Genomic DNA, 27835 nt, shown 5'->3' on the forward strand with positions numbered 1-27835 from the left:
TATTCTGCAAAGAACATTGAATTTATTACTGTACTAGGACTCTAAATTAGCAACAAGATGGGCAAGGACAAAATAACCTTCATTTCAATACATTCGTAGAGGCACCAAGGCCACAATTTTTTTGTTTGTTGTTGTTTTAACCTACAGCTTAAACAGGGTTCCGAACTAACCTTTTGCCTTAGGAGCAAATGGTGCTCGGGCCCAAAAAAATTGATCATCAAATCCAATTGTTGGTTGCCACTTTAAAAGCAAGTGGTTGCTACCATATTCAACTGCTTGGAATTTAACAACTTGATAAGACACTAAAGTGATACTGAAACAGTAACTTGTGTTAGTACTCAGTTATTTGTTGCCTCATTCTGTTGAACAGGCAATCTGTGCAGCTGCAATGACCTCCACGTTTTATATTTGAGATATTTTGCAAGTGTGTACGGAATTGGTGACTGCAGCTCGCATGCTGAGTGTTTAGTTAGCAGGAGTCCTGATCAGAGATCGTGTAACAGCCAGCTATTATGTTTTCTTCAGTAAAAAAACAAGTTTGTTTCAGTGAGTTTGTTCTGTTATTTAGATATTAAATACACCACAGTAAACACGGTATCATATTTTTTGATATTTCCAAACTATTCTCTTTTATTATCATAAGCCAAGTTGAAGACCCCAGAGATGTACCCTACTTAGCTCAGTCCAGACGGTTGTCATGCTGATACACTGGGAAGACCGCACTGGGTTGATCCCCGGAGCCAGCATTGCAGCCGTTGTGTGTGCTGATGCGCTGGGGAGGCAAAATGAGCTGATCCCTGGAACCAGCATTACACTTCAGCAACCAACACCAGACAGAAGGATATCTACATCATCAGATGGAAAACAATGCAAATGGATGGAGATGCAGATGGATCTCCATGGATCAGTTTACTGCAAAGCTACGTCTTAGTTGGTGCTTATCTTGGCGAGAGCTGAGTTCAAATCAGCATGTTCAACGATTACAAAACTGACTAGCGAGTATGCAATTTTTAAACTCGACACAACAGATACATCTCACCACTACCCTCGGATTTCAGAAACCTATTTAAAACAAAATTAAAATCTCTCCTGCTCTCTGCTGACACAACCATTGGGCTTTTAAACAAGGTCATGTTCTGCATAGAATTCTCTTGTGCTTGCTGTGGACGGGAAGGACTGCAGCACTGTGCAAACTGACACGGAAGTCGTTTAGTTCACATATCATCTAATGCTGATTTACAATCTAGGGAAATTATGCTGGTTACCGGCATCTGTGTCAACCTCAAATTATTGGTCTGGTTCTAGCCGAACAACCGCAAAGCCTGAAAAAAAAAAAAAAACAAAAAAAAAAAATACTCTGAATCCCTTCCATGAATCCTCCATCAGATGTGGGAAATCAGTTTGCTTTCAATTCACAAATGTCATTTCATCTCGACAAATGTTACTATAAATGGCAATGTTCAATGTAATGTTTATGGCAAAAAAAAAAAAGTATAAAATATGTTACAATCAGTCTTCAGGGACTATTTTTTTTTCTCAGTGGAAGGATACATAATATATTTCTTCTTTTTTCCTTAAAACTAGTTTGTGTAATTATTTAAAAAAAAAAAAAAAAATGTAGCCATTTTATAAGCGAAATAACCCACTCCAGGGTGTGTGGCAAGACCATTCTTACCGCACTTCCTGGGTGGTTGAAGGCACTCGGGCTGCGGCCTCGTGCCTCACAACGCACCCAGGGTGTGTGGTAAGAATCGTCTTGCCGCACACCCTGTCATGAGTTATTTCTTACATTTAAAATACCCATTCATACAGCACAAAATTGTGCAATCTATGCTGATATAATACCGTCATAACCCTTTCAAACAGCCAAAGGGATGATGTGAACTTTCAAACTTGCCACTCAACAGATTGTTTTCATGGCAACAGTTGTGTCCATGCTCTCGCATCATGTCTGTGAATCGCCCATAAATTACAGCATCACGTATAACGCACTGTCTTTGCGAGGTGGTTCAGAGACGACCTAAAATATGACAGCTCTGTGATGGTATAGGCAATTCAGACAGACCAAAATGCCGCATCATTGCTGTTTCTGAGGTGTCATAACTCGTCTGTGTGAAAGGGGTAGAAGTCAGTTAAATCATCCTCTGACTTCTGAAGGTAAACAATGTAATCGAATATATCTGGGATAGATGTGGCTGCTAAAGACGGTGCAACAAATGATGAGAATCTGTTCTGACTCAAAACTTTATTAGGCACCGTACGATGTGAGTGGCGAAAGAGAGCGTTGGTTTATTGTAGTTCACAAAGAAAACCTTTTTCAGCTTAATATGGTAACATTTTTACTTCTATTTTTGTATTTATTTTTTTATATTATTGACCTTGCTGCCTTTCAGCCCTTATAATTTTCTTTATTAAGTTTTCAGGGTGTGTTGTTAATGGCACGAGTCCAACCCGCAAACCTTAAGTGTATTTTTATTTTAGTTTTTTGTTGTTCTTGTTCTAAATTTCTTGAGTGCAATGTTTTATTTTAAGCTACACAGTACAACTGCTGCATGGAACTGGGGTTACCACAGCACCTCTGGACTTTGTGTTTGATCGGATTGGTATCGTCCCTGTCGCGCTGTAAAACATTACAGTTTGCTAAAGTGACCTGAAATATATAACTTGGCTGTTCAGTTCTAGTTTTGTTAAATTTAACAGATGTTTGGTCTCCTTCAAAAAGTAGGAGTTAAAGACTGGAGTTATGGTTTTGAAATTGTGGCCTATTTAAGAAGTCTTGTGTGATGTTTTTGTTTGACAGTTTCTAAAGATTTTACTGATTTAAGTGCTTGATATATTAAATTGGACTAAATCTCTAACAGGGTGACATGTTACATGTGTGGGTTGTCGCTGGAAAATTCTGACAGACTCAGAGCATTGGTGTTGATACGCCGCTGAGCCGTGCAGATTTAATTTCAACACGTCCCACTCCAGTAACCTATTGCTGTGCGGTAACCATCTCTATACTGGTTTGGGATCCACATCCCATAAGCTGACCTATTTCTGTTCTGTTGCTTCTGAAGTCCTGGCCTCCCAGTGACTCCGGGCCATCACGACAGCACTGGCTGGGCAATCTCCTTCACAGGCCCCGTCTTGCAGTTAAAGGACTCTGTAGTAGTAGTTCCCGCAGAGCGGACAGTTCCCTCCTGGATGTAAACAAACACTCTCTAACTCTACACCTGTCTGTACAGCAGTGGCCTTGCAGCATCCCCAAGCTGTAGCATAGCTGCTTTTTTAGCTCTGCGCAGCATGCCCCCACAGCCAATCCAGACCTTCCGATCATCTTGGCTCAGGGCGAGCCTCCTGCTCAGCTGGTTGCTTAGCAACGTGTCTCCTGCTGCATGTCACAGCTGATTTCTCACAGGCACACGCACTTCCGCCGGAACCAGCGACCCGGCTCCCTGTCACACTATCCCATAAATTGTTTGATGTGATTGTTTTACTTGATTTATGTTTTTATAAGCCATTATTAATACAAGTACTAAACACATAAGATGCTCCGCAGAACACATTTTTTTGTTGCATATTTTTCCTACAGATTTGAACCGCCTTTAGTGATGAGCTGTACAAATGTGAACAAACTGTTGTGATTCAAAGGACTTGGTCACACCTGAAAACAGGACTACAGCAGCTGCTTAATGTTAAATTATCCAATATGGCACACGACAAAACACCCATCCTAATTAACATATTGGGGAACTGAACTTTTAATTTTTTGTTATGTACTGCACTTAAGAAGTTCTGAGACAGTGTTTTACAGATGTGTGTTTTTGTTTTGCAGGATTCTGAGCAACAACAAAATACAAGAACTCAAAAACGGCTCCTTTATTGGCCTCTCTGTCCTTGAAAGATTGTAAGTACTTTTGAATGCTTTTTATAGTTACACATTCCAGGAGAGTTGTACTGTCATGTGGAAACACTTGATTTCCTTATAGTGCCATTGTTTTAATTGCATTGCAAGAGAGGCGGTCAAGGTTTTTTTTCTTACTCCTGTATTCAGCTATGTAAAGGTTATCAGGATTGTGAATACAATACTGTATGTTAAACGTATTCTGCGTTACATTAAAAAATAAATACATTTTATTTAGCTTTGTATTCTTTAGTTTACCCAGTTTTACTCCTATTTGTGGTACTATTAATAAATCATAGTTGCTGCAATATTTATTTTTTAGGAATTTGAGTCTCCATGGAACTGTCTTTTGTCATTGATTGGTATTCGCTGATTAACGTACTGTTTCATGAGACACAACTGACTTTGAGTTAAATTGTGCCTTGATCGAAGTTAGGTTTAGTTTATCAGAAGTACTTTACAAAAGGGCCTGCAGGCTGCTTTTAAACTGGAGATTTAGTTTCTTTCAGCTTGTATAGGCTAGAAAATGTTAGTGTGTCTTTTGGCAATGTCGTAGGTATTGTTAAAATGTTGCCTGTCACTATTCTGATAAGCTGGCATTTTGGCTAAAGGCAACTATTGTATCCAGGGATGGATGTTACTTATCGGGTTGAAGTCTGAAGTCTTTATTTTTATTTTTTAATAAGGGACACCATGTGAAACTATTTTTGAAAAGGTTCAAACTACTGATTTTCAAGATACTGATTTTATCTGAGATTGCATTAAGGTTTTTACCTTTTAACAGATAAACGCTATGTTGTACAATACAATTCTCAAACTGCAAAGCGTGCCAAAAGATTTCTAGAAAAGTCGCAACTCTTATCTTCAGTGTAAAAATTAACAGTATGTGTATTTTGTCATATTTAATTGTTCCCCACTCATTTCTTTGACAAATATTTGGTGTTGGTGGGGAGGAAAAAAGACACAGATAGTCAAACTAGAGATCAAATGATTTTAAGCTTTCTTCTCAATACCAGTGGCTCTCAAACGAACTGGGAGGCATTGACTTTATTCTGGTGGGTGTTTGATGTTTTTTTTTCTTTGTGTGTGTTTTTTTTTTTTTTTTTTTTTTTTTTTTTAACCTAGGTTATATCGTATAACGGGCGGATACTTTATTTAGGCTTTATTGGTTATTTTGATTGGATTGCCAATAAAGCTTCCATCAATCGGAGAGTTGCATACAGTACTCGTAGCGATCTCGCCCTCTGACAGACTGGTACACAGAACAGATTAATGAAGCACTGGACAAGTGAATGTGTCAAATATCAAAGTGGATATATGAGCGGCAGTGACAAAGCCAATTTGGTTGAAAACATTAAAAGTAGACCGGACATTTTCATCAATGGATTTTTAAAAAATCTGGAATTGATTCGATCAGAAGCAGTCACTGTAAACTGCCTGCTATTGTAGTAGGACTGTTCTTTCTTTTATGTTAAGCTTTTTTTTTTTTTTTTTTTTTGACGAGAGTTTAACTAACACCCACAATTGTTTGTGTCAGGCTTGTTGAAAGTCTGTAACAAAATGGTTGGTTGTTATTGTCAGTTAATAACGTTGTAGATCCGACCTATTAAATGCAAGCATCATGCAGGTATTGCAATGTCCAGAAACAAAACGTTAAAACATTCAAGATTTCACACGTGGCAGTGTAGTTCTGAGAGGTCCGTGCGGGTACATGGGAAGCCATCTTGAGGCAGGGAATGCAATTTTAAAAGTTTAAAGTGGTCAAAATGTAAAACTTATATATATAAACAATACACACACCTTACATAAACAGTTGTAGCAACACATGGGAACATGTAACACAATAAAATAAAAAGGTCCTTATATACCTTCTTAAGGGCTCTGTCTTGAGGGGCGAAATATGAGTGCACTGTTTGTTCTACTAGACAAGTATAGCATGCTTGTTTTCAAAATGTCAGATGTCCCTCCCACCACCAAGTTAAGCCTATTTTAGGTTTGCAGTGTTGAAAATGTTTAGATGATGTCTGAGAACTACTCTATTCCCTGTTGTGATATTTTATTTATTTACTAATTTATGTATTTATTTTTTGTGTGAAGTGCTTAAAAGTAACCATAAAATTTACGTACAAAGTGACAGCAGTTTTTAAGCAACGACTTGTATTATATTTATATAGCTTATTTTCCGTGGTCATAAATCATTGTAGATGCCTTATTCAGATGTTCAGGGTTATGGAAAGTAATTTGGAAAAATCTCCACACCTTTCATTTTGACTGACCTAAGTTTGTTAACATTGTAGTCATGTGAATTTTTGGTTTCTGAATGATGGATACCAGGAACTGTGTTTTAGGATTCTGAAGGTCAAGTTCTATTTTATAGTAACGTTACAAAGCAGCCCCCACTGCACGCAGTCTTAGGGAGTGACTGTACATTTGCATGGTTATGTATGATGTGTTGGTGGCCATGATACTGACTTCTAACCGAACAAAGTTGCCTTATTAATATCATGTGACTCCAAGTTTCCAAGGTATTATGATAGATTGATTTTATAGTCTTTATTTGGTTCACAGCTGTATTGTAAAGTTTTCCTCTGGCACAGTTTAAGCTCTGGCAATATCTATGATCTGGACCACATACTTTGGTACACAACTGTTTTCTATGATTCTTTGTCAAGCTGCATTACCAACTGTAGTTGAGTAAAAAATAGTCTTAACCTCTGGCTATATCAGTGTTGCAGACCACACACACACATTTCTTATTGGAATGTTTGTTGGATGCTAAGAAGACTGGAGTCTTTCACAGCATTTATATATTTGTGTCTTCTTTTTGACAGAGACCTCAAAAACAACCTTATAAGCATTATTGAGCCAGGGGCTTTTCTGGGGATGTCTGCCCTGAAGAGACTGTAAGTATTGAATGTTTTTCCTTACTTTTTCTAGTTTACATCTTTCTTAACCATGTCAGTGCTGTGAAAGCAAATCAATCCTGTGGATTAGTGTTAGTGTGTTTATTTTTTCTTCCTTGCTGGGGACTGCATACCCATATGGAATGTTTTAAAATGCTTACATTTTTACATACACATGTAGGTTGAGGTGATCCTACTTTTTTTTCATGATGCAGATGTTAGTTTGGCTAAGATTTCTGACCGTGCTTTAGATTTGGTACTGAGCAATGGTCACTGATTGTAGGACCTCCATCCAAAGCTATTTGACACCATGCAACTTTTGGAGAAACTTGTAAATTACTTTTAACAATTGTCACTGTGTGAATAGTTTAAGCATAGGTATCTGAACAACCTTGATTTCTGAGGGTTTTTTTGTGTGAAATTCTGTGCCCCACAACTTGCTTTTAAAGTTTCCAAAAAAAGTTGCTTGAAGTTGCATGATGATTTCTATGAAACACATGCAGCTCTTTCGTTAGTCTACATCTGGAAGGTTCCTGCATTGAATTAGTAAATACATGCAAATATTTGGGGAAATGAGGTAATTAGTAAGTTTTTGCCACTGATTAACTGTGGTGACATTATTTATAGTCTCTATAGTGTTCAGCATTTCTGGCTTATTCTGTAATGTTTCGAAGTATGTTAAAAAAAACCAAATAGCAGAAGTGAGTCAGGTGATGCAGAGGATGCATAGCGCTGCATCTCCTGCTGCATTGAGGTACATGTTCACGCTGACAGTAAAAGAACATACTGAAAAATAAGCGAAACATTAAACTAAAACAAAGTGAACTGAGACACGAGCAAGCCGTTTTTGCGGCTTTTGCACACGATTTAAGAGCACACACACAATGAATGTTAATGAGTTTGTTACAGCGCTGTGCTTTGCTGGACAGCCACTGTTTATTGTAGAAAGGTATGTATAGGTGACTTGGTGCGACAGTACTGTCCATCAGCTAAAATTCTGCCGAACGCCTATAATCTTAATTGTAAATATTTGACAGAAAAGGATGATGCTTTACTTATGGAACATATTGATGGAAATGTCCAGTGTGGTGTGTGTTTGTATTTATTTATTTATTTATTTTTGGGGGTGTCTCGCAATGGCTTGGACTATCGAGTTCTGTCAGTTTTTTCTTTTCTTTATGATTTCAAGGTGAATAAACCTACCTTGTTTTGTGCTGATGTCCCATTCATACCTTCTGCCAATACTATTTCCATCAACACAGCTCAAACATTTGCAAAAGTACCAGCTAACTTGGGGAAAATGTTGCCTCAACTTGCACAGATTGTGCTGCTTCATATATGCCATGGACATTATCAGAAGTCATATTCCACATCTAAAGTCTGTATATTGAGATTTTTTTTTTTCCCACAAGAGTACCAGTTCCCAAAGACAGCACCCATCCCCAATAGCACAACAGAGGTTTTTTGATTGCAGGTTGTACAACTGATGCATTAGAAAGAACGTAACTTCACAAACCGTTCATCAACTTTAGCTTACTTGCCACAGTTTTTTGTCCATCCCCATCACAAAACGCATGAATATAAAAAATCAAGAAGTGGGCATACCCAGCCTTATCACCCGATACGCATGCAGGGCCAGTGACACACTGTCAGTTATAGTGAAAAGTGTACAGTGTCCACTGCTGCTGGTGCATAACACCTGTAATATGGCAGGTTGGCGTTAAATACAACATGCACACAAACACATGCGTGCACACAAACGCACATGATTCATTTATTAATAGTTTGCATTAAATTATACCAAATCACGTTTTTATTTACAATGAAGTAAATATTTACGTTTTTATTTACATGGCTTTTATTGTAAGTAAAAATGTGATTTGGTATAATTGAATTAAAACTCTATTACTCCTTTTCTTTGGAACTCATTTCATTAGAATTCAACAGTAGCCAAATTTAAAAATACCCTTAACGCAATTATCTGCTGTATTTTCTTAACTCTTTGACTCTACTGCAGTCTGCACTGTTTATTACAGTAGACTGTACTTTTGATTATCGTTTTTCTCTTTTCCTGTTTTTATTGTATTTTACTTTATAGTTTTTATTTTAACTGATTAATTGTTGTTTGCTGTGTTTTGTAATGTTCATTTGTGTTTGATTGTTTTGCTTTGTTCAGGGCCTCGACACCTCCAGTGTGAAAGACGTCAATAATAATAATACATTAATTATGGTTGTAGCTTTACTGAATTTATCACTGATCAACAGCCAATAGCAAGCCAGCGAGCCAATAGCAAGGGTCAGAAGTCAGTTGTTCATGTGATGTTATTTATTGAATTGCTTTATTTTATTATTATTATTTTTGTGGTGCACATTATCAGTGTATAGAGCAATTGTTTCCCAAACTGAGTCTTGGAGGGGCAATATTACCCATGGTAAAGAAAGAAAATGTAGTCAATAACAGGTTTACACTGCCTCGATTGGACCTCACTGATTGGACTCCAGGAAAGCAAAAGTGAGAGCACTCAAAAGCAACCTTTTGAATTTATTTAACACATACAGATATTTAATTGATTACAAACAGAGATGAGATGTTGTTGTCATCGGGTAGCCAAGCTGATGTCTCAACATGTAATCATGCCTTCAGAGCATTCTGTGGAGGTTTGTCCACAAGGGCTCTGTAGACTTTTGTCCATTTTTTTATTTATTTATTTATTTTTTTTAAATATGCATATATGTATAACCGTGTACCGCGGACTTCATAAACAAAGCACCTTTTGGTGTGTATCTATAGAACAGAAGCACATAGAAACTCCATTCAAAGTGTTCTGGTATCAGAATAGCAGTGTGTAAGTGTTTCCATACACCGTGAAAAACTCCCAGCGAGTCGCTGAGTTAAAGGAGAGACAAGTAACCAAAACCTGGCCGTAGTTTTTGGGGTGTAACTCTTGAACCCGATCTCCTAAAACCAACTTTCAAAGTGTTCTAGACTTGAGGGGACACCATAAACTACCTCCTAAAGTGTAGTGGTACCCCAAAAACTCTGTGAGCTGTGAGGAAACTAATGACCTTTACCAAGCCATCCTGGCACCTAGAATGGTCACCCCAATGGGGCCCTGCCACAAAAAATCAAGTTCCGAACCCCCAGAGAACAGGATATATGCCATGTCAAAAATGACCCTTCTCTGGGTCATATCTCCATATCCCCCTGGGCCTAGAACCCCCGTTAAACTTCTCATGGTCCTGTCCAGGCCCCCATTTTCACAGTGATATCTTTCTTTAGCGAAGATTCTTGTGCATCTAAAGATACTTCCCTCGAGTTTCTTGTCCCAGGGGTCGTCGAGCTACAGGGTACATTGTGAATCCCCATATAAAAAACCTATTGGAAATGGAATTGGAAATTTTGAACACGTTCAGGAAAAATACCCATAATTTGGCGATGGGGTGTCATATGAACCGGGAGGCAGTGTTTGTTTCCTTAGAACCTCGTGCATGTAAAGAGACCACCCACAGTGCAAGTCACCCAGGGGTCACTGATTTAATTGGAGAGAGAGAAGTAACTAAAAATGCTTTGTTGACATAGGCCTCAGGCCTGACACTTTTTTTTTTTTTTTTTTTGAAAAAAAAAAAAAAAAAAAGTGAGATTTGGGGAAATCCGCTCTCAGGGAATGTTTATACCAACGGTGTGTCTGGTGTAACATGCTCGGATAATGTACAAAACCATCCAGCAAAATCTCCAGCAGGAACTTCTCGGACTACCAAAGATTGACAGAATATCTGCTATAGAAAAATGTATGCTTTTAGTGGTTTTATAAATAGCTGTCTCAATCATGCTGTGAAAGGCCCAGGAGGTTGTAAGTTCTAACAGAGTATCACTGAGTATGTAGATAATATGTGCAAAACTTCATGTATGTGGATCTTTTAGTTGTCCAGCAGGAACCTATCTTGGACTAACAAATGAACAGAATATCTGCAATTTGAAAAGAGAATGCTTTTTTTTTAATTATTTCTCTGGAACCGTAGGGGATAGAGATGCCATGGTAACTCCAATTGCAGGGTGTAATTTTAATATAAGGTCAAAGGCTTGTATTTAACCTGACATCAAGCATATACTGTAATTTGTGTCCCTAATGTGTAAGAGAAGTTTAATAATTGTCTCTGGACTGAGTAACGCATTTCTATAATTGCCACAAATATAATTTAATTGTACAGGGTGCAGCCTGTGTAGCTGTGAACACCATTCATTGTGTTGATGGTCACCCTCGACCCCATGTCACCTCAAGGGGGACCACATAGACTATTCAAATTAGTCTGTCTTGATTATGCCTATGAACTGCATTGATTACTGTGAAATTTGAGCATTTCCACCATTTGTTTTTGCAGCCATGATTCATGTATTAATACCGTTTTAATTAAATTCTACCAAATCACGCATTTTATTTACAATGAAGGGAACTGTCGCCCAAATGCTTATAATGAAAACATATTATGTTTTCCCTTCACTGTAAATAAAAACAGTTTGTATAATTTAATTAAAACAAATGAATCATGGTTGTAGCAAGAGTTTAAAAAGTACAATGTGAATTGTTTGCTGGCATGCGTATTAGGTGATCTTATTGATGGAACAGATTTTGTATTCGTAAAGAAACATACAGTTGCTATTCAAACAAAATGTTCCCAAATACAAAACTCTGCATTCTTGTCTGAATGATAATGCTTTGAGTTTGATTGCACAGGCCACTTAGAGCTACATCAGCATGCTTTAATTCACATGGCTGGCTTTTCTTTTATGTACAGCTCCAGATGTGGGCATGCACTTATACACAAACTACTGATAATAAATAAAGGAAATTATGTATTGTATATATGTTAACTTGTAAACATGATATGAGATTGCTTGTAGGTCATAAATATTAAATATTTTAGTTGTGGTTGGGGTAGGTGCTGTTGGAATGGATAATTCCACCCACAAAAAAAAGGGGTTCAAATTTCCTTTTTCATTAAACAGTCAAACAGTTCAACTTTAGATAAAACCAACCTACAGAAAATAAGAAGTGTGATATTGGTATGTTTGCAGAAAAATATCCCTGCAAAACCTTAGATGCCTGTATAATTCAGTTATTAATCTTCAAACTCCATACATGCCATTTTAAATGTTGTTTGAAACTTGTTTTTGTCTTGCAGGGATTTGTCTAATAACAAAATTGGTTGCCTCAATGCGGACATGTTTAAAGGTCTCCAGAGTCTTCTCAGACTGTGAGTACAATTTTTGATAACTTCATAAAAAGTAAAGCTTTTTAAAATGGTCATTTTAGAATACCCAATACCCCAATAACTGTTTCTTTCCCAGGGCATTGTCTTGCATATTTGGGCATAGCCATTGGCATTTACTGGTTGCTGTAGTTGCTAGATACATGTGAGCATAGCCTTTTTTTATGTATCGAAGCAATTTCCATCCCATTACTGTATAAACATGTACAATTTCCGAGATGACAACAATATTTACCAGGTGAAAGTTTGAACCACTTTAAACGTTGCTGCAGGAAATCTGCAAGGTTAACCCCTAACACTGAACACAGACTGCTCTGCTAAGAAATACCCTGTAACACCAGCTACTAATGACAAAGTGGTTCCTGTATCCTGTCATACAAAAGAAGTCACAGTCTATATAGCTAAATAGCTATGTGCTATTTATTAACGTGACATCTTTATTTTTGACCATCGCCACATGTATTTTAAGCAGTGCCTTTTAAGTTTAAATTGTTGGCTGGAAGGACTTTTATCTGCATATAAGAGGACGTTTGAGGATAAAATTATTGATTGGAAGCCATTCAGCTGCTTAACAGCACATGTTAAGAGACTGTGAAAAGATCCTCGGTTAAATATAATAAACCCCCCCCCCCCCCCCCCCAGCAATACCCAATTTATGTATTCATTTCTTTCAGAAACCTTTCAGGGAATAAGTTTTCTTCTTTGTCACAAGGGGCTTTTGACAGTCTTGGCTCACTCAAGGCTCTGTAAGTATCTTTTGATTTATTAATCCATTCTAAATATGTTTTATTTACTTTTTAATTAAGCTTGTTAACTTCTTAAAATATGCTGGTTTTCATTAGAATTGCAGTTTTTTGAAGCCTGTAATAGACACTTATGCTGTAGTTGTCACAGTATTTTTAAAACCTTGCACTTTGAAACGGTGGGTTATTTTGCAGAGAGTTCCAGACACCGTTTTTGCTCTGTGACTGCAATCTGGTTTGGCTGATACGATGGCTGAAGGAGAGGAGTATATGTGTGCGTGAAAGCAGGTGTTCCTATCCGAGGTCTTTGCAGAGCCAGCTTGTGACTGACATCAAACCAGAGCTCTTGACATGTGGTAGGAGATGATTCACTTTCATAGCATTGATGGGCATCGAGTTGCCTGAAACCTCATACTCCAGTTTAAAGCTGATGAGACAAAATAGACCACTTCTTTTGCAATGTTGTTCCAGCTTGATAGGTCTAACCCGAAGTCATCCTTACTATCACAATGGTATGATGTCGTGTTTTGTAGTTACATTTCTGTTGGTGCGCATGCTTTTAAAGTCCTGTAATGGTATTTTACAGCAGATTTCTGTTCTCACTGATTTTTTTCTCTTTCCAGATGCTCCTCTTGAGTTACCATCTTTCCAGATGACCCCATCTTATCGACAAATAGTGTTTGAGGGCGACAGCCTCCCATTCCAGTGCAAGGTTTCCTATATTGATCAGGACATGCAGGTGCTATGGTATCAAGATGGCAAAATGGTGGAACCAAATGTGACCCAGGGCATTTTCATCAAAAAGAACATGGTTCAGAACTGCTCCTTGATTGAAAGGTATCAACTAACATTTCATTTAGGAAAATGTATGCTGGGATTAAGTGATCTAAGCAACATTTATATCCATTTAAACAAACCTGTAGCTTGCTCACACCTGTGTGAAAGATATTGGATTGCTAGAAAAACCTTGCATAACTTTGCAAGTGTTTGCAATATAGACATCATACATTAATGAAGAAATTATGAATGTTCTTTCCTGTCATTTTAAAATAAAAATTTAATTGCAGTGAACTGACCATTTCCAATATCCGGAGTGGCTCAACAGGGAACTGGGAGTGCCGGGTTCGAACAAGTCGTGGGAACAACACAAGAACAGTTCACATCGTAGTGTTGGAGAGCTCCGCTCAGTATTGTCCTGCGGAGAAGGTGGTGAATAACAAGGGGAGTTTTAGGTCAGTACCAGCAGACAGTTACTGCTCCTGGAAAATCATCAGTTTGTATCTCTGCCCTGCATTCACCACATCAGTCAGGCACCAGTTCACATGCTCCTTATTACACCAAATTAGATTGAGGGGAGAAAGACCCTGAGGGTACAGATTTCACAAACTACTCAATGAAAAGCTGTATTTCTAAAACCTAATTAGGTGGGATAAAGCATTTGTAGCCTTATACACACAAGTCTTACACAAATTCATGAAACGTAAAACTCCAGTGTCAGACTGAAAGCTTAAACGACTATAATACGTAACATGCTTTCTTGCATACTCATCCTAGCACGGGGAACCTTCTAGAATAAGTAGTTTGTTAAAGAAAGTGTAGGTATTGAGTAGGCTGAAGCGTTGGAAATTGCCCAGCTTCATTCTGCAGATGACCAACACAATTGAACTTGCTATGAATGGTTACCTTGTCTAATGTCAAATGTCTTTTAATCTGTTGGGTGAAACACTGATTAAATCAAACCCTGACATACCAAGGTCACAAAGAATAACACGACAGAAAGAAAGAAAATATTATATATGCATGCTTGCTTTTTAGTTGTTTTTCATGGCCACAGTTTTAATTATTATAAATAGTAGAAAAATGAAGGCATAGCATGTTTGAAATTACAAACTAAACAGCTGGCTTACTCCCTGTCATTCTTGCTATTTGTAGTGTTTATAGTAAGCCAGGACCTTTACTGATTGAATTTAAACAGTTAAACTGACCTTTGTTTTACTCTAAGTAGGCCATGTTTAGAGTTCCTCAGCTCAATAATATAGAAGCAATTTCCTTTTTTTTTTTTTTTTTAAATGATTTAAACACCTTTTTTAATGTAAATGTACTATTTTATTGTGAAAGCGAATAGATTAAATATTAAGTGAGCTCTCTTTCCAGTCAGAACCAGTGTCCTCTGCTGTTGATACAGAGAAGGTTAATACTTCGGTGTAAAGCGTAGTGAGTCACTGCACCAGTTTTTTTATAGCTTTTATTAATAGCATGATGTCTAGTGAATGTTCTGCTACATGTGGAAAATGAAAAGAAAAAAAAAACCTCCAAATTCTCCTTTGCCTTGCAATTAGGCATTATCTCCTCTGCTGGGGTATGACTTAGGACTGCATTATTGTCAGCAGGGTTGCCAGAAATTAAAATGCATTTGTAGCCCAAAGTCAACCAAATACCATCCCAAAAGTAGCCCAATAGTATGTTGCCTAAAGTAGCTCTGAAGTAGCCTAATAAGTATTGTCCAGTCTCTTACTACATTTTATGTAAGATATTAGGATTCTCAGAACTCTGCAGTGCGCGCACACGCACTGTCGCTATGGGTACCAGAGTGATCATATAGGTTACTGGTCACGCTTTATTTTAAGGGCCAGTTTTTTGGTTTATTAACTGTTAACAAACAGCTAATAAACATGTTAATGTCCATTATTTATTTTCTGTTAACTGTTAGGTAATAATATATAATAAGCCAGCTAAAACTGCAAACACCAGAGCCCTATGGAAGATCAATATCCAGTCAATGCTTGAAATCTGTTCAGATTTTTACTGTAGTAGTGTTTGGAAAATTAAATAAGGTTTTTATTAATCCTAAACCTAACCCTTAGATACAAATAATGTTTGTTAACAATTGAACTGTTCTTTTCTGACTTTGTGAACGAAAAGACACACATTTGCCCGTTTTCCCATTGGAAATAGTGATATTTCAAAATATCACTGTCCTGGTCACAAAAGCAAAGTTTGTGGGGAATAATAGCCATTTTCTATACTTTTGAGGCATAAGCAATTAGGAAATAACACTTACTACCCAGGAACAAAAATTGTGTTACTTATTATTATTATTGTCATTCTCCCACTCTTTCCTATTTTATACCAGTAGAACTGATCTTCCTTTAACAGGCATGCTGAAAGTATACTCTACCCACAATGCAATGTATAGCAGTAACAATTTCCATAGATATTGTTACGATGTTTAGCAACAGTGATGTGAATCATAGCTTACTATCCAAATCTGATATCAGCACAAATGCCCAAAACTAGTGCAAAAAGTAGGCACCCACCCAAAGCCATTTTTTCACGTACAATTAACAAAAAACCAAGCCCAATTGGGCATGAACCCGCCCAATCTGGCAACAACTATTGTCAGCGGTATAGTAGTAAAAAAAACTTTGAGAAGTGTTTGGACTTTTTGTCTGTTAGTTCCAAATAGGAGCTTATTAATATGCTGCTGCATTTTCTTTAAGCCAAGGGTGAATCCAGGGAGGGATATGTGCCAAGACTCTCTTCGCATTTTGATTTTTATTCAAGTCTGTACATAAAAAAAAAAAAAAAAAAAAAAAAAAAAAGTTTATTTCGGCATATCCTTTAGAAAGTGTTAAAAACTGCCTAAGTCCCTTCCTCACAATTGGAAGTCTAAAAAGGTCCTTCATTCTTAAGTATGTAACTTTTTTGCTTTTTTTATTTTAAGCAAACCCAAAATGGCCAGCAATACTTAGATTTATTGGCAACTTAATTAAGGGTTTCAGTTTTTCCCTATTGGGGAGGTGAAGTCGGCATTAGCCGAAGTTGTCTGTGGTGTTCCACAGGGCTCCATTCTCGGTCCCTTGCTGTTTTCCTTATATTTGCTACCATTAGGTGACATTATCCGCAGACAGAGTGAACTTCCATTGCTATGCTGATGATACCCAGCTATATTTGTCCCTAAAGCCAGGAATTTCTTTTTCCTGGGTGTTATTAGATACAGTACTTGCTTTACATAAGTCAAGCATTGGATGTCACAGAATTTTCTAATGTTGAATTCAGATAAAACAGAGGTTATGCTAGTGGGATCACAGAACCAACTGAAAGGAAATGTGGGATTACATGAGCTTGACGCTTGAAGTCTCTCATCAAAATTTAAGGTAGAAATTAAGAGTTTGGGGAGCATTTTTGATCCTGATCTATCATTTAAGTCTATAATAGGGAAATTACTAAAGTAACTTTTTACCATTAGAGAAATATAGCCAAACTTAGACCAGTTATTTCTGTATCTGATGCCCTTGTTTCATCTAGAATTGATTATTGTAATGCACTTTTTTTTCAGGTGTCCCAAAATGTGTGGTATTCCTCTTGCAGCTTGTTCAGAATACCGCTGCTGGAATTCTGACTAAAACCAAGAAAACTGTTAACTTACAAGGCCCTAAAATAGATTAGCACCTAGTTATTTGCAGGAGTTACTGAGCCCGTATCTTCCAAACCGCAGTCTAAGATCACAAGATGTGGGGTTGCTGGTTGTTCCTAGTGTCAATAAAAGGACTTTTTCGTAGAGTGCCTAAATTATGGAATGCTGTGCTTACATTTGTCAGGGAAGCTGGGACTGTTACAGTTTTCAAGTCGAGACTAAAAATCTTAGCGGGTTTTAATGTAACTTTAAAATTTCTGCTTTTGTATTGTGTATACTGTTATTTACATCTGTTATTTAAAAGGTCTAATTGTGGCAGTTGTATGTTTGACATGCTATACAAATATTGTGGTTTGGTCTTTTTTTTTCTGTACTGTACAGTGCTTTGCGATACTTTTGTATGAAAAGTGCTATATAAGTGCAATAAATAATAAACTGTGAACAATTTAATTAGTTATACTCTGTAGAGATACTAGAAAGGAGCTACAGTATGTGTTAATTTTGTGGTTTAAGAATTGAAAAAAACAAAACTAATTTCTTGCAGGTGGCCAAGGACTTTTTCAGGCATCACTGCGTACCACCTTTGTGCCCGCTACTCGGCAGGCAGTGGGGTTTTCCCTGGTGGGTATCCTGATGAGAGGAGGGCCTGGCGGCAATGTGACCGTGGTGGATTTTGGGCGGAAGAAGACTACTCCCGATGTCAGTATGAAAATGATGTCACACGTGTGCTGTACATAATTAACCAGGTAAACTTTTTTTTTTTTTTTTTTTTTTTGGGGGGGGGGGGGGGGGGGACACTGTAAACAGAATAGACTATTCAACTATAAACTTCAAACAACTTTCTGCAGATGCCTCTAAACCTCACAAATGCTGTCACAACCGCACGGCAGCTACTGGCTTATACTATGGAAGCAGCAAACTTCTCTGACAAGATGGACGTCATCTTTGTGGCTGATTTGATTGAAAAGTTTGGAAGATTTGCAGAGAAGTACAAAGAGGTAATTGCAAGATTTTATTTCCCTAAGAATGTTGTATGGAACTTTTAAAGCTGACTTAAACTACAATTCTGGATCTATTAAATTATATAGATAGTCACTGATTGTCCTTTTTCTTCATCATGATCCAAACAGCTGCAAATAATCCCGTTCCATGCAATTGAAAAGGATTATATTTAGAGCCCTGTGTTTTTTCTCAAATACTAAATACAGCATATAAAACAAAAAATCATTATAAAGCAAACATACAATGGCATTTCTAAACTGGGAGGTTTATACAAAAATACTTTAAAATAAATACTTGCAATCGTTGCTGTTACCATAGACACAGTCTTAAGGGAAATGGAAGCTCTGACTAGCACTTCTGCAGATGTATAATTTGGAGAGAGTCGTTCACCACTTTGGGAATTAAAATTGTGATGGAAGAGAAGAGAAGAGACGTTTGTTTCTAAAATGCCTAAACCACACATAACAATTAAACAACACTGCAAAGAATTTGAGCATGAGGGGGATGTATGCAGCTGACGGGGACAAAATAATGATGTGCCATTGTTAAGCATTAGCTATTTATACCTTTTACACTGGAAACGCTGTCAATTGCTGTATGTGCAATTGACAGCCCTACAATAGTAGAGCGCTTTAAATATATATGTATTTTTAGAGGGCATCGGCAGTATTTACTTTAAATAGGCAGTTTAATTAAAAACTGTTACTGCTGCTAATGCGAAATTACGGTAACTAAAAATGTTTCTGTGCTAGGTCTGTAAAAATATTAAGCGGATAATATTTCCTAAATAAATATGTATATAGTTTAAAACATGATGGATATATACTGCTAAGTGTTCTATGATTTGGCATAATGATGTAATATAAAATGATATAAAAGATATAATACCGTACCCCATTCCTGTATCTGTTTTATATTAATAAATGGATTGTCTTTTAGAAATCATGAATAGTATTTTTTTGGTGCAGCAACCTAGAATGTGTGCCTCAGTTAATGCAATCTAGGTCCCTGCATCAAAAAACTACTTATCTGGAACTACAGCAAATATTTATTTGTCTATGCTTTTAATCTTGGGTAACAGCCGTGACCTAGGAGATAAAGTGGATGGATAGGAAATACGGTATTTTCCCTATCTCAATTACACCACCTGTCAATTCTAGAAACAGTTCTCTAAAACAGTCCAAGCTATTTTTTTGTTCTCTGTTACTTTAAAGAACTGACATGGAGGGGCATGATCTACAGTAAAATGCATTTGTATATAAAGTTGCTGGAGGGGACAAAAGTAAACAACAAAAAAAAGGACATGGCAAATAACCAATCATCTGTGAATAATTACCCGCTGCTCTGATGATACTGATGTGCTAAATCGAGGATCCTATATTTGACAGCTGCTGAATGCAGCCTGCAGACGCCGAGCTGCTGGATGACAGCTGCAGATTAGTGGCATAATTTGCTGTCTAAATCAAAGGAACTGTTCTATTTTCATATTTAATTCTTGAAATTGAACACAAACCAGCTGGTGATCTCATTATGGAGCTGATAGAATAAATTCATCTCTTGTAGGTACTCCTGCAGTGATTTCTGAAATGTATCGAGTTTCCTTATGTGAAACTGCAAATGTGGTTGCTGTGTGCCTTAGTGTTCCATTTAAGACCATTTTATTTTATCATCAGTAGAACAAATGTGACATTCGTAAAGGGCGGAGGAAGAGTGGCAGTGTGGAAAATTTATTTTGAGGTTGTACTTTTTAAATGTAAATCTGCTACTGTATATAAAAATCGGTCTGTAAAACCCAATCATCTCATTCCAATATCAAACTGGCTTGCCATCAGTTCAATCTGCATCTGGATATTACATAAAGTAAAATATGGTCCATATGTATCCCTGCTTGTATAATTGGTTAAATTAATTCACCAACTTCCTTTTAATAGCGGTATTTTCCTGTGCAATTCACAGCCCTAATCGTTGTTTTTATTTATTTTTTGCAATCCACTGTTCAAAATCCACCTCTGGTATCCTTCTCATTTGATTAATTCCTCTGTCTAGTGACAGGGCCAGACCAAATTCTCTCATTCCGTATTTGAGACTCGGACTGTCGGTGACCCAGTTAAAACTGTGTTGATGGATCTGCTGCTGATGGAAATGAACAGGATTGACTTTAAATTGCGTTCAGTGGCAGTAGACCCCCAATTTGTTCAAATAACTGATAAATATCTTGACTGCCAGCTCCAGCTTGTAGCTGTTTCAGTTTACAGCAGTCTATGATTGACATTTTGTCCAAATAAGTGCATATTTCCAGTTGTGACTTTTGATTTAAATTCTGTTTAGGGACTTGATAAGAAAACTACCACATCATCCATAATTTGAAACTTACAATCTTAAACTGTGAGTTAAAATAATAGGAAACTAAGTCAAGTAGACAAACATTTTAGGCTGTTTACTTTTGGATTGGGTGTCATGATGTTTAATTAGCTAGAAGTGTCAACCCAAACAAATGTTCCCGTGAGTATTTTAGTTAATCTCTTTTAGAGGCGCAAACCTTGCCTCTTACAGTGCTTGTTGTTTTTCAGCTCGGAGACGTTATGGTAGACATTGCTAGTAACATCATGCTGGCAGATGAGCGTGTGCTATGGATGGCTCAGAGGGAGGCTAAGGCCTGCACCAGGATAGTGGAGTGCTTGCAGAGGATCGCCAGATATAGACTGGCAAGCGGGGTCCAGGTTTATTCCACGGTAGGAAAAGATTGACATTTTACCATTGACCCTGACTAGTGGCAAGAGTCACAGATATTGATATAGCATTGAATCACTTATTGATTTGAGTTAGAAAGTGTTTTGACTTGTGAATATTTTAGTAAGTTCTTCCAGAATGATTTATTTGTTAAGCTATAAAATAAAACAAATACAAAATCTAGACCGATATGTGTTTTTTTTTTGTTTGTTTTCCTGTTCTCTCCAACCTCCATACAGAGCTACATTCTAATGCAGATGCTGAGATTTATGTTCACATTAAAATTCAAACGGGTGTATCCAAATGCTTTGTTAACCAAAACATAGCATTTGTTTTTGATTAATCTTATGGTATGGTAGCATACAAGAGGTGCATGTTATAGAAAAAAATGCAGCACATGGCAGCTCAATGTACTGCTGTACACAGAATGTGAAATACATTAAATATTGTCCTAAAAATGTATGATGAATAGCTTCATTCTATCTTTTTTTTTTATTTTTTTTTTTTTAATAGTATTCTCCAAACATTGCCCTGGAAGCGTATGTGATCAAGTCCAGCAGTTTCACTGGGATGACCTGCACTGTGTTCCAGAAAGTTACTTTTGGAGACCGGACAGGTCTGGGGGAATTTGGAAGAAGAGATCCAGATATTAACCTTGACAAACAGCTCAGCTTTAAATGCAATGTCACCAACACACTATCCAGCCTGGCGCTCAAGGTAGGCCTGCAGCTTGGGCATGGCCTCTGCTTTTATGTTAAAATACACCATTTCTGTACGCCCATGCGTTACAAGTGCACATATCTTAATGATTCTCTCAATTCTTTCAGAATACAATTGTGGAAGCCTCTGTACAGCTGCCCTCAACTCTCTTCTCCCAGCAAGCTGATTCGGGTCAGGCAGAGGATGTCGTTTACAAACTGCAGCTCATAGCCTTCAGGAATGGTAAACTCTTTCAAGCTACAGGGAATTCAACAGCACTGGCTGACCATGGAAAGAGGAGAGCTGTGGCAACCCCTGTCATCCTGTCAAAGATAGGTAGGTTTGGTTTGTTAACAAAATGACTTTTGCTTTATACCTCTTGTAACTTAGGAGCCAGGCAGCTAGAAATGAGATATGTATATAAATATATTGTTCCTCTTTGACTGTCTCCTTATAAAAAGCTGCTAGAAATCTAGCAGTGTGTTTCTTTGTCTTTTTTAAATATGCAAGTTTGTTTTTGCGAGGCAGAATTAACAAATTTGAGGAGTATCATTTGAAAAATACAAAAAAATATTCATGTCTTCAAATGTGTATTCTGGGGTGGCTGTCTTGCTTTAGCTATATTCTTTATTTTAATGAAGTGCCAGCCTCCTGAAGGAAATGCCTATAGGATCTAGTACTTTCTCTGGAACCGGCCCATTCAGCATTTGCATCGTTGCACTCTGTGTTGCTGTTGTGCACTGATGCATATTATTGCCTCTTCATCAGATGGTCATGATTTGAAAAACCTGCTCAACCCTGTCAACGTGACTCTCCGGCGCATTGCACATGGAGTGGACGCTGTGGCAGCAAGCTGGAATTTCAGCCTGCTCAATGGACAGGGAGGCTGGGAAACTGATGGCTGCCATATTCTCTACTCTGATGACAATGTCACCACTATCCAGTGCAATTCCCTCTGTAATTATGCAGTACTAATGGTAAGCAGGCTATTGCAGTAAGGTAGAAAAAAGGGGCTATATTTAGTGTAACTATAGAGCAAGTTAGACTCGTTACTGGAGACTAATGGTTGTTGCATACACCAGAATACAATGTAACATTTTGTTATTTTCTTAAATGGGCAGAGGGAGGCTCATAGGTTTACATTTTTTAAATACATGTAATCAAATAAAACCAGCATCCTAAACGAGTGGTTTGCAGTGTATGCTGATTTGTTTATTATGTGAATTTGCAGCAAGTGCTTTTAACTTCCGGAATATCATGCACAAACTTTACTGTAGTAACACATGCAGTCTCTTTTTATTTAGGATTTGAAAGGAGTTGAATATTTCACCCAGTCTGCTGATCATCTTCACCCAGTCATCTATGCTGCTGCTGTCATATTGCTTCTGTGCCTCCTGGTTATAATTGTCAGCTACTTATATCATCACAGGTAAAGCCAGACACATTGTTGAGTTTTATTGTTTTATTCCAAAGCACCGTCTTTTTTTAAATTGTTTGTGGTTTCTTCTTTTTTTTTCCTAGTTTGATCCGGATAAGCAGCAAGAGCTGGCACATGCTTGTCAATCTGTGTTTTCATATTTTCCTGACGTGTGTGATGTTTGTCGGAGGTGTCAGTCAGTCCAAGAACAGAAGTGTCTGCCAAGCTGTGAGTCATGGTTTTTGCGTTTTTCGAATGACTTAAATGTTAATGTCTTTCACACGGAGGGTGGGTGGCAGTATATCATCTCCCTGTCATAAAATGAGCAATAACAATGGAGCTTTTTTCCATTAGCGGATGAGAAGGAAATTGATTTGAAACATTCTTATAAATGTATCTCGGTACATTGCTTTGAGTATTCTTGAGTGGAAGGCAATGACAATAATGCTGAAGTGTATGTATTTATTTATTTATATTTATTCCCTCCTCATTTAGCTTTAGTTTAACTAACTGTATCCTTTGTATTTAATACAGGTTGGTATTATTCTGCACTACTCCACCCTGGCTACTTTCCTGTGGGTGGGGGTGACTGCACGGAATATCTACAAGCAGGTGACGAGAAAGGCCAAGCAGTGTGAAGATCTGGAGGAGCCACCCCCCCCTCCACGGCCCATGCTTAGGTGGGTGTGAAGAATAGCAGACTGTTATGCAAACTGTATTTTGCACAAATGTCAGAATTTAGTAGTTTACCTGAAATTTGTGAAGAGAAATTTGTGTGGTCCAGTGGTTAAAGAAAAGAGCTTGTAACCAGGAGGTCCCCGGTTCAAATCCCAGCTTGTTCACTAACTCATTGTGTGAGCCTGAGCAAGTCACTTAACCTCTTTGTGCTCCATCTTTTGGGAGAGATATTTTTGTAAGCTGATGCGTAGTTCGCACACTCTAGTCTTGGATAAAGGCGTCTCCTAAATAAACAATTTCAGACCAAAATAATGACTTAGCATGCTAGATGTAACTAGCCCTGGTGGTAAAATTTCAAAGTCTTGGAGTAGGTTTTCAAAGCAGCCACATGGTGGTAGTAATGCCACCTTCCAAAAAGCCTTGTGAGTTCAGACTGAAAATGCAGCTGAAGCCAATCAACGCGCCACAAACATTTTCCAGTATTGCCGCCTTGTGCCCTTTATTTCCTCTTGAGGATTAAGATACACTAGTACAGATACCATTTCCCAATGTATGTCATGCTGGCATAATATAAAATAGTTTGTAGCTAAAAACTTACTCTGAGAGGGTATATAAGATGCTATATATATATTTTATTGTAAATCTCAACAAACCTGATTTTTTTACCTTTTTTTTTAAACCCACAGATTTTACCTGATTGGAGGGGGCATCCCTGTTATTGTCTGTGGAATCACAGCAGCAGCCAATATAAAGAATTATGGGAGCCAAGTGAATGCATCATTGTAAGTGGTGGCGCACCTTTTTGGGTCCCTTTTTGAAAGAATAGTATGATACTACTTCTCCCCCTTGCCTGTGTGACACTTTACATTTTTGATATATATGGGAACTGCTTCTCCAATTTGGGGGTATAAGGAGCATATGGAATACCCCCTTGTGGCCTTTCTTTTTTTACATGTGTTTGCAGAATATAGATAACGTTGGTTTACTTTTTACATGATGCTGACCGCTCCAGTTTTGTATTTAGAGCTGTGGAAGGGCCTATTTCATATTTATTTGTGTACTGTGTTGCATTAATCGTTCTCTTACAGCTAAAAACATCTAAACCTTCTACATTTTCTGGATCAGTGTTAATACGCTGCTTTTATTGAGAGTGGGTTGACCCCAAGGGTAGTTTCAATGTTAATAACATGGGGATTATCACTGTTTTTTTCAAGGTGGTTTTAGCTTTATCTTTATGTAAAATTAAAGTGCGTTTTTTCAGTATGACTTGGTTAATACCCACTTTTTCTTAAACAAAAACATTTTGTTTACTGTTATAGCTGTTGGATGGCATGGGAGCCCAGTCTAGGAGCGTTTTATGGACCTGCAGGCTTCATCATCTTCGTCAACTGCATGTATTTCCTCAGCATCTTCATCCAGTTAAAGAGACACCCAGAACGAAAGTATGAGCTGAAGGAGCCAGCTGAGGAACAGCAGGGGCTGGCGACAAATGAGCATGGGGAGACCAACCTCACTGATTCCATGTCGATGTCCCAAGGGAACTACTCTGTTGTTTCTGTCTCCGCACTAGAGAACGAGCACACGTTTCAAGCCCAGCTCTTTGGGGCCAGCTTGACCCTTCCTTTGTTTGTTGTCTTGTGGCTTTTTGGAGCTCTGTCGGTCTCAATGGATTATCCCATGGATCTTGTCTTCAGCTGTCTCTTTGGGCTGGTAGCATTGGGTCTCGGTGCCTTTTTAGTGGTTCATCATTGCGTTAACAGAGAAGATGTCCGTCGTTGCTGGATAGCTGCCTGTTGTCCTGGAAGGAGCACATACTCCATGCAGGTCAACATCCAACTGACAGATTCCAGTAACAGCAATGGGGATGCCCCCAAGTGCACCAACAGCAGCGCAGAGTCGTCCTGCACAAACAAAAGTGCATCCAGCATAAAAAATTCCTCCCAGGCCTGCAAGCTGACAAATTTGCAGGCTGAGGCAGCTCAGTGCAAGCCAAATCCAGTGCCCAGCAACACAGCCGCACAGCTGGACAACAGCTTGACAGAGCACTCGGTGGACAATGAAATCAAAATGCACGTGTCTCCAATTGAGGTGCAGTTCCGGCCTAATGGGCACCCTGGCAGGCACCATAAAAACAGAACTAGAGCCCACAGAGCTAGCAGGCTCACTGTGTTAAGAGAGTATGCACACGACGTTTCCACAAGTGTGGAAGGCAGCATGCAGAACTACTTCCCAAAGAATCGCCAAAGCAACTATGATAGTCATACAAAGAGCCGAAGAGCTGCCTACCTGGCTGCATACAGGGAACGACATCAAAGTCAATGCCAGCAAGACAGCAGTGATGCTAGCACAACACTGCCTAAATACAGCAGAAGTACAGACAGGGGGGGAGGTGGTGGCAAATGTGGAAAAGGTGGAATCCCCAACAACAGGGACAGCTTAAAGCAACCGATTATGGTTGAACTTGACAGCCAGCAAAAGTCATATGGCCTAAACCTGGCCAGTCAGAATGGACTGCTAAAAGACAGTGGGCACGATGTGCCATTACTAAATGCAGATAACACTGGCAATATAAGGACTGGATTATGGAAACATGAAACTACTGTGTAGTGACCATACCCTTTTAATTATGAACCCACTTGCCTTACTAAACTGAGAGACATTCCTTTAAGCTATGGACTTTTTTTTTTTTTTTTTTTTTTTGTGTGGTGGGTTTTTTTTTTTTTTGTGTGTGTGTTGCAGAAAATATTATTTTAAACCAGTAAAGACTACAGAATAATTTGATTTGTGAAGATGTCAAAAGGAAAAAAAAGCAAAAAGAAAATGAAGACATTTGTTGCAGTTCTGTAAATTTTTATATCCTTTTTATCCTGTTTTGATATACGGTACTTTAATTGTATAATTTTGTATGTTAAGCTGCATGACTTGTGGTGTTCCTTTTGAATACCATGGGGCTGTCATTTTTTAATCTTTTTTTACAGAATAAAAGGAAAGTGTACAAAACATCTGGTCTGCTGCGAAAGTTTAAAGTCATAAGGCCTCTGGAGATACAGCACACGAGGTGGTCAGAAATTCAAAGTGTATGTGTACGCCACACTGTTATAGTGATCGGGGGGGGGGGGGGGGGGGGGGGGGTTGAGAGAAAAAAACTATAATTTTTATAAAATACCTGTGTTGAGAGGTCTCTACCAACTTTGCACACCTAGATTTGGCAATATTTGACCATTCTTTACAAAACTGTTCAAGCTCTTGTCAGGTTCCTTGGAGAGCGTTGACGGACAGCAATCTTCAAGTCATGCCACAAATTTTCGATTGGATTTAGTTCGGGGCTCTGATAGGGCCACTCAAGGATATTTACCTTTTCGTGCCATAGCCACTCCATTGTAGCTTTGGCTGTGTGCTTTGGGTCATTGTCATGCTGAGTGGTGAATTTCCGTCCCAGTTTCAGCTTTCTTGTAGAGGGCAGCAGGTTTTCTTCAAGGACTTCTCTGTACTTTGCTCCATTCATTTTCCCTGACAAGTGCCTCAGTCCCTGCTGATGAGAAACATACCCATAACATGATGCTGCCACCACCATGCATCACAGTAGGGTTGGTGTTCTTTGGGTAGTGCGCTGTATTGGGTTTATGGGCACAGCCCCGGAACCTCTGGGCTCATTTTTGGTAAAATCTCATAATTTTTTTTCTTTTTAAATTCTCAACATTTGTATGAAGTCTGCAAGTTCTTGCATGTGCCCTAAAGAGAGACAGTCCGCTGCCACATTTGTAGCCTACTTTTTAAATTACTTTACAATTTCAGCTTGAGTGCCTTTAAGTATGTGTGAAAAGGCTGTAAGTCACGGTGGGCTATTTATTACGATACATTATGGCATTATAATTTAAAAAATATCTTGCATGAACCGAAGAATCAAATCCCATGCACAATTCTAGAATGGGGTTTTGTATTTCTAAACCATTGTGAAATGAGTCAACCATTTTAGAATGGGTCAGGTTGTCATTGTACCTGCAAGACACGTGACTTCCAAACCACATGCAAGCAGCAAGCAGCCTGAAGTACTGAAACCAACTGTGTCTAATTAGTGCGTAATAACTA

The 27835-nt window shown here is 38.2% G+C and overlaps 1 protein-coding gene across 1 annotated transcript in view; it reads left to right on the top strand.

Moving 5' to 3' along the window:
* LOC121324345 (adhesion G protein-coupled receptor A3-like) overlaps positions 1 to 26746 on the top strand; it is a 41639-nt gene extending 14893 nt beyond the window's left edge. Inside the window, exons 2-19 of the mRNA XM_041266086.1 lie at positions 3821 to 3892; positions 6721 to 6792; positions 11974 to 12045; positions 12735 to 12806; positions 12999 to 13159; positions 13427 to 13640; positions 13871 to 14035; positions 17765 to 17966; positions 18069 to 18218; positions 20793 to 20954; positions 21466 to 21669; positions 21780 to 21987; positions 22420 to 22628; positions 22956 to 23080; positions 23173 to 23296; positions 23603 to 23748; positions 24433 to 24528; positions 25066 to 26746. Of these exons, the coding sequence (XP_041122020.1) occupies positions 3821 to 3892; positions 6721 to 6792; positions 11974 to 12045; positions 12735 to 12806; positions 12999 to 13159; positions 13427 to 13640; positions 13871 to 14035; positions 17765 to 17966; positions 18069 to 18218; positions 20793 to 20954; positions 21466 to 21669; positions 21780 to 21987; positions 22420 to 22628; positions 22956 to 23080; positions 23173 to 23296; positions 23603 to 23748; positions 24433 to 24528; positions 25066 to 26353 (3742 nt within the window). The 3' untranslated portion in view covers positions 26354 to 26746. The remainder of the gene's footprint in view (positions 1 to 3820; positions 3893 to 6720; positions 6793 to 11973; positions 12046 to 12734; positions 12807 to 12998; positions 13160 to 13426; positions 13641 to 13870; positions 14036 to 17764; positions 17967 to 18068; positions 18219 to 20792; positions 20955 to 21465; positions 21670 to 21779; positions 21988 to 22419; positions 22629 to 22955; positions 23081 to 23172; positions 23297 to 23602; positions 23749 to 24432; positions 24529 to 25065) is intronic.
* Positions 26747 to 27835: the final 1089 nt, after the last annotated feature.

This window comes from Polyodon spathula, chromosome 1 (assembly GCF_017654505.1).
Source record: "Polyodon spathula isolate WHYD16114869_AA chromosome 1, ASM1765450v1, whole genome shotgun sequence".
NCBI lineage: Eukaryota > Metazoa > Chordata > Actinopteri > Acipenseriformes > Polyodontidae > Polyodon > Polyodon spathula.